The 7,882-nt window shown below is 38.7% G+C and overlaps 1 protein-coding gene across 1 annotated transcript; it reads right to left on the bottom strand.

The window, feature by feature from the left end:
• Nucleotides 1–749: 749 nt before the first annotated feature.
• Nucleotides 750–2,637, bottom strand: hoxb13a (homeobox B13a). Its single transcript, XM_086070581.1, has 2 exons — nt 1,914–2,637; nt 750–997 (listed from the first exon to the last, which is right to left on the bottom strand). The coding sequence occupies exons 1-2, from the start codon at nt 2,635–2,637 to the stop codon at nt 750–752; spliced, it is 972 nt and encodes a 323-aa protein (XP_085926707.1).
• Nucleotides 2,638–7,882: the final 5,245 nt, after the last annotated feature.

The raw sequence follows: 7,882 nt of genomic DNA, 5'->3' as shown, positions 1-7,882 counted from the left end.
GATGAGCCCTCACTTTTTATTTTCCAACTTCTTTGTGTGTGTGGGGGGGGGGTGAGACAGCGAGAGAGAGAGAGAGAGAGAGAGAGAGAGAGAGAGAGAGAGAGAGAGAGAGAGAGAGAGAGAGAGAGAGAGAGAGAGAGAGAAATTGCATTAAATTAATTGTTTAAATGTAATTTTAAAAAGAGCACAAACGACCACTGCATATTTGTTCATACTGAAATACATTTTATTGTATACGTATATTTTATTGCCATGCTTTAAAATGAACAGATGCTCATAATGAGGTTTTATTCACATGTGTATACAGTGTCAAGAGTCAGGAACTTTTCTGGTAGCTTGACCAAATGATGTCCTATCAGCACTTTCAAGTGTCAATCCCAATAATTTGCAATTATTCGCAAGTTTGCACATTGAATTGTTATATTCGAGGTATTTGAAAACGCTACTACAGCTTCGTTACAAAAAAAATCCCATTTGCACAATTGGAATTTGAACGCGTTATAAACAAGCTGTAAGGTATATGTCACTTGATATATAAGACCTCAATGACAAAATAGACAAGACAGTTCAAATAAATGTAATATTTACAAAATGCCTATACAATTGGGTTTGTCAGGGGGAATTTGGTTCATTCGTATATCCGTTAATGAGTCCCACTTCCATCATGGTGCATATATGCATTTCTTATGATAGAGGAGCTCAGTCACAGTGTTGGAGCATTTCATGATTGATTACAAAAATGCATCATGCTAAGGCGTGGTGTTTTTCACTTTAGTCACAAACTTTTTCTCCTTGACCCTCCTGTTTTGGAACCAGATGGTTATCTGCCTCTCCGAAAGGTTAGTCGCGGCCGAAATCTTCCTCCTCTTATCCTTTGTGATGAATTTGTTGGCGGCGTATTCTTTCTCCAGCTCCTTAAGCTGCATCTTTGTGTAAGGTATCCGCTTCTTCCTGCCTCGGCGAAAAGGGGAACATTCTTGTTGGTGGGCCACCACATCTGAAAACAAGCAGAAAGGGAACACGATAGAAACACATCTTACGTCATTGTCTATCGTAATGCTAAGATGAACCACCAATTTATGGTGCAAAATGGATATATTGTATTTATTTGACCTTTCATCTACGGCAATGGAGAACAGTCTCATTTGCCGGCAAAACAGAGATGTATTGTATATAATTATATAAACTATACTGCGTTAAGGAAAAAATGTACACATATTCACAGCAAAAACTTAGAAACGAGGGACATAAGCCTAATAATGTTCGCACTGTATTACCAAAAGCATGTTGTGTTGCTGTTTCGCTATAACACGATTTATTTATGTATTATTTATTTGCACTGCTTATATATATATATTTGTAAAATAATTTTTTTGTTATGCTATATCCACACATATGCTATTAGCAACAACAAAATTAATTATTTTCTAAATAAACAATCAGTAACATTTAACCAACCAAAGCATCTTTTTTTTAACTATATGAATTTGCAACATTGGTGCTTTAACTTTTTAATTAATAGTTAATTCATATTGTCATTTATTTTGTTTATTTGACTTTGTTGCTGCTGTAAGAAAGCGCAACAAGTTTCAATAAGACAGTTCTTAAGAAATAAAATAAAGAAACTTTATTGTAGCCCTGTTGAAATTGGGTATTTTAACTCATTACATTTAAAACACTGCAAACATTTTTGAGAATATGACTATTTATAATAGCCAACGTAGGCTATTCAACATAAATAGTCTGTTTGATGGTTATATTAATAAATCCCAAGGTGGGTAGACTAAGTCAAAAAACAACAACAACAACAACAAAAACATGCATGAGACACGTGCCTCTGCACAGCCTTGTATCGTACAATCGATGAGAAATGATGAACTTTTCAATAGGCTACTGCTATCGTGAATTATTACCAGCCAAAGCGGACTTCCAGAGGTGACCCTGCCCCTGGTCTTTGGAGCAGTACATCTGTCCCCCCCAGCTGTTGGTGAGAGCCCATGGCTGGTAGCTGTCCATGGGGAGGAGAGTTTCATGGCGCGGCTCACCAGTGCCCAGCGTTTGGACCACGGACACATCCAGGTAGCTTGCCATGGACTGGTATGGACTGGGATAGCCGTGGTAAAAGGTGAACTCCTTTGGCCTGTGGTTGGGATAATCGTCGGAGCTCACGGTGGTGTCCATGTATTGAGAGCTAAGCGCGGCTCCGGTAGCCTGCGTGCACGATTTGACTGGACCACGCCCCATCCTACACGGATAGTAGCCGTTCCCAAAGTAGCCGTAAGGTAAAGCAGGTGCTGCAGAAGTGCTCTGGTGGGCCACGGCCGCCGCCGAACACGGCCCCGCCGCGCACGTTTTTACCGAAGACGCAGTTGCATCACCGAGGCCAGACACCGACACGTCCATGGCAGAGTAGCCCGCGGAAGAATGCACTAAACCGAAGGGATGGCCGCCTAGTGCAGCCGCGGCCGCCGAATGCGCCATGATGTTGCGGCATTGGTTAACCGCAGTGGAGGTGGCGAAGTTCCCGCTGCTCACCAGCCCCTCCATGTTCTTGTTCAACTCGTCCAGATTATTGTCATAAACGAACATTACCGTTTCTGCTGACCAGCGAGGGTTTATGACCAAGGAGGCTGTCATATGAGCGCCTTTCCCACGATCACGCTCTGCTTTGGTTCGTTAGTGCGCACATAAACGTCAGGGCGCATGGATCTGCTCCGACTGCTGTATACAAGCACAACTAAACTACACGAGATTAGTATTGCTCTCACGCACACGATCATTGCACGCGTGCTTGCAGACTCTGAAGAAAAGACTCTCAGTAAGCAGCCTGTCAACCGGTTTCATATCTTGACGCAAACCGCCTGGAGACGAGAAGATGGGGATGGTCGGGTGTCCATTGGATGAGCCGGAGTGATCACGTGATAGGAAGAACTACAAAAAAAGAGACGTGTTTCGGGATTGTCACTCATGGAAAATATTTTCTTGATGGGGTAGAGCTGACATAGGAAGAACATGAACTCCACGTGGCGGGAGCAAAGCTCAATGTGTTGATTTTGTCAATATGATCTGTCTTTGTCTTATGCAATCCACACGAGTTTGTTTCCTAAATTCAAAACAGCCAGAATACATCAATAGGATAGTTTTGTGCCGTGCGTAAAGAATGCGCAATGCAGTATGTTTGCTAAGCGACGAGCATGCATGCAGTGCTTTTCGACAAAGAAAATTATGACGTTTGTAATAATACACACGAAACAGATGGAACGCGGGTAATATTTACATGCCAAAAAACAACATCATATTAATATTGTATTTAATCTTTATTTATTCATTATGGCAATTAAGAACAGATATCAACATGAATTAATGAATAGCATGAATGCAGGTCGCCATATTTTTTTATTATTGTTTTCCTTATGTGATAGTAAAAAAAAGATAAACATGGTGTTGAGTGTTTCTTTTTCTAACCCCAAATAACAAACAAATAAACAAACAAAATGTTCAAAAGATTCCATGGCATAATTAACATCAGTATTTCACAACAAAACATCATATTGCACCTGCATCTTAGCTTCTATGTGCGCGTTAGACACAATATTTCTTATGGCAGCCGTGCAGTTTCATAATAGGAATAGCACGAAAGATCATGAAATGATAATAATGTGGATGGATGGATGAATAGCTATATAGATAGATAGCTAGATAGCTAGATAGCTAGATAGATAGACAGATAGATAGATAGATAGATAGATAGATAGATAGATAGATAGATAGATAGATAGATAGATAGATAGATAGATAGATAGATAGATAGATAGATAGATAGATAGATAGATAGATAGATAGATAGATAGATAGATAGATAGATAGACAGACAGACAGACACACAGACACACATGATCGATTTAATAATATGGAAATATTCAAACAATTTTACAAACTGTTATTGGTTGGCTTGGCGACCAGTCGAGACTACACCGACAGCTGAATTGCTGAGAATCAGCGGCACAAAATGCATTTACTGTATTTTACTCATGCATTTGAAAACTTTTCTATGTGTAGCCTATTTTAAAAAGTAAAAAAAAAAATCAGGATTTTATGTTAGCCAATATTTTTATGTAGATAATTATTTAGCATGATCGGTCCAAAAGGCAACACAAAAATCTTGCGCTTGCAGAAAGTGCTGTTTGCAATTCAACTAATTTCTCAAAAGTGAAACGTAGTATTTTATTTGTTTTCCTTTTAATTACTTGATACATAACAATATGTAATAATATATTGTTGTGAATTTTGCCCATGATCCAGTTGGCAGAAGAAAATATTTCTTATGGCTATACGCAGATGCTGACATTTTCAAATATTCAATGGGAACGAAATACAATAATAAAACTAAGAAATTCCACATTGTTCTTGTAGTTATGCACTTTGTGAATGTCAACATCCAAACACCTTCAAATGCAGTATGTGGCATGCGTTAGAGCGCGCCACAGGCCACACACAGAAGCCACATATAGAGCTGTGCTCTCTCTCCTGCAGTGTGGTCTGCACTCAGACGGGCCTCACAGGTTCAAGGTCAAGTTTGACGCAGACAAGCGGGCGGGGGAAATTGCTGCAGACAGATGTACTGAGCTCAAGTTCAAGGCCACCGCCATCTCCAAGCTTTATGTGTGGTGTGCGTGTGCACGTGTTCGTGAGGCATGGGTGCGCGCGCGTATACGCGCAGATGGCGACCAGGAAGACGCCATGCTGTCTCAATGGTCGTCATAACACGACCCAATATAACCATTATTATATGAAGACGAACATCCAGACTGAAGTTTTCGCCTGTCGAGAATATTTCTAAATTATTTATTATTATTTATTACATCGAGATGCATGGATTTGTTGTTGTTGTTCTAAAATATTATAGACCTATGCATGTACGTCGATTGTATTTGCTGTCAGTAAGACGAAAGTGTGCAGCTACTGTTTCTCAATCAATTTTAGGTGTGATGTAACGCAGGGAGGATCTTTCTTCAAGAAGCCTACCCTGTCTGAAATTCTGATGCCTTCAAATAGGATTTTTATTTTTATTTTTTTACCAACTTTTAATTTTTGGTATACGGATTGTAGGACTTTCAACATCAAGATTTATTAATTTAAATGCGTTGCGTTCACGTATTGTATAGGCTGCGCCTAAATTCTCACATGTTGTCTTGTCGCATTATCGCATAGCGTGTATTGTTTCACCTTCGTTATACCATTATTATACCAAGTTGATTTCTAAAATTAAATGATATGTTTTGTACAATTTTCCTTGCATTTAATTTTTAGCCTATAGGCACGGTTGTGCGCAATGCTGCTTAAAACAATCCAAGAGGAAACTGGACGCTTGTGTGGAAATTAAAATTTTAACCACAGACTTTAATGACTAATGGTTAGTGTAATGGCTTGTGATTTTAGTCATAGCTATTATTATTTCGGTTCCTGTCTTTACTGTTAACTATAGTTTTTTGTTTGTTTGTTTTTTAACTACCATTAGATTACTTGCTCATCGTCTGCATATTTATTTATACTGCCTTAAATACGAGATATATTGAAAAATACTGAAAAACTAAACGAAAAACAAAATACTGAAAAACTAAACGAAATTTACACTTATCTCGACAATTAGGCTTATTTTGGGCCCAGAGATGGTCTTGTGAAAAGCTGTAGAATAAATTAAAATAAAATAAACGAGGGGGAAAAAAAGTCGCAAATGATTCCTAACTTGGATTCGTCCAGCTACACATTTATCGTCAAGGCCAACTTTGCCTATAGCCTACGTCGTCTCTTTTGTCTCTTTTTTGATTCCCCCCGCACCTGAATGTAAACTGATGGCTGGAAAATAAACTGCAAGCCATGGTACTTTGGGAGAGCATGCCTGGGGTTTATGCACTCAGTTCTTAAAAACAAACAAAAAAACGTATCAATCAAAATCACGAATCCCGACTCCCCACAAATGTTGGTGCTTGCTTCAGGAAATAAAATAGTCTATAGCCATGTTCTCCAATTTAACCACCTGGACGTTTTCTATAGGACAGCCTCGCCATATATGTATGCGTGTTGTTGCATTGCGAAATTTGTTAAGATAGATAGAGAGAACAATAAGTAGACTACTCCATGCACAAACTGCAGTGGGTGGTGAAAAAGAAAACATAAGGAACCCATTATATTTTCACTTAACAATGAACGTTATCTTAATGAATTTATATAACTTCCGGTGGAGAGTCATGGGTTAGAATTAGGGTTCTAAAAACGGCACGTGTTTATTTATGATAGCCTTTTTATATTTGTACTGTCTACTACCTTTAACACTCTCTTTTATGAAACACACATACACACACACACACACACGCACCCCCACACCCCTCCCATATATATACACACACACACAGTAGGAGCTATTACATAAGGAGCTATTAGCATATTTATAGCAATAACTCCCAACTAACCAAAATGTTTATTTGCTGTTATGTGTGTGTGTGTCTGTGTGTGTGTGTGTGTGTGTGTGTGTGTGTGTATAGACCAAGATATGTCCTCTCTTCTATTTTTCTATTTTCTATTGAATGTCTCACTCTACCTCATGCAAGCCTTTTATGCATATATGATCAGAAAAACAGAATTATTATTATTATTATTATTATTAATATAACCAATGACCCCTTGATTACCAGTAACAGCTAGCTCAACAGCTAGCTTTTTTTTTCTTGAGAGAAAGCTAACATTCATCCCGTTATCTGCAAAACTGTTGCTGTGATTAGAGTGACAGGGTTGCACTACATTAACAGGGTTGCAATAAAAAATTGTACCATTGATCGGTTAACTGAGTTAATCAAGCCTTAAATAAGAATAATTATTATTAATTAATACGTAGCAGAAAATCAGAAAAGTGAAGGTTTATTTTTCAATAATTTTGAAGCCCAATTATTGATATTATAATATTATTATATAAGTTATTCTGATTGATAACGTCGTTATGTTGCATTTTTAATGTATGAAATGTGCAGTAAAATTGTATTTGATGATTCCAGAATTGGAGGATTGGCCCAATATTTTGGACAAAAATGACAATTTATTTTATATAGTCTACATATACTTTTGCTGTGTTGTCAATCAAAAACAGTTAACTGTAGCGATTATTTGGGTTGCCGTAATGGCTTAATGAGAAATTAAGACGGTACTGAGGGGAGTTGTAATTTCCTCAGCAACCTCTGGGGCACCACGTTGACTTTGCTTGTTTGTAGAAGCAAAATAAACGATACAAATCCTTTTATCAAGTATTCATAATCTGAAGTTGCTACTTTAGTTAATCATGGAGTTCTTTGCTTTCATAAGAGAATCACTAATCCACTCAGTAAACACAAATGCTTCAACAGAAGTGGAATTTCTAGACAACAAATTTATTTAGTAAACACACATATATCAGTCACAGCCTAACCTATTAATGAAACTGAATAAAAATGTGATTGAAAGATAAAGAGAAAACTTGCAACCTAACTAAGATTAACACAAAAAAAAAGGTAGATAAAAAAGGTAGATGGGGGATAAAGATGGAAGCGTGTCCATCTGTCAATTATTTTATGTTTGAATAAAAGCGTTGCACCAGTAGTATATGGTCAGATTGCAATGCAGGCGCAACTTACGGACTGGTTCAGTCGCGGGGGAGGGAGAGAGAGAGAGAGAGAGAGAGACTCGAGCATCGGTCCTCGGTTGAATGCTGGAATGCTGCACCAGGTCTCCGGTTGGTGGCGAGGTGCACGCGCGGCGTGGAGGCCGCGGCTGGTCCTTGGCTGGCGCACGTCCAGCTGAAATGCTGCCCGGGAGTCTCTGGCTGCTGGTCGGTGATGCACGCGCGGCGTGGAGG

The sequence above is a fragment of the Leptonotus elevatus genome, chromosome 1 (assembly GCF_054856555.1).
Source record: "Leptonotus elevatus isolate MCC_2025b chromosome 1, RoL_Lele_1.0, whole genome shotgun sequence".
NCBI lineage: Eukaryota > Metazoa > Chordata > Actinopteri > Syngnathiformes > Syngnathidae > Leptonotus > Leptonotus elevatus.
This window is presented reverse-complemented; position numbering and strand designations above follow the sequence as displayed.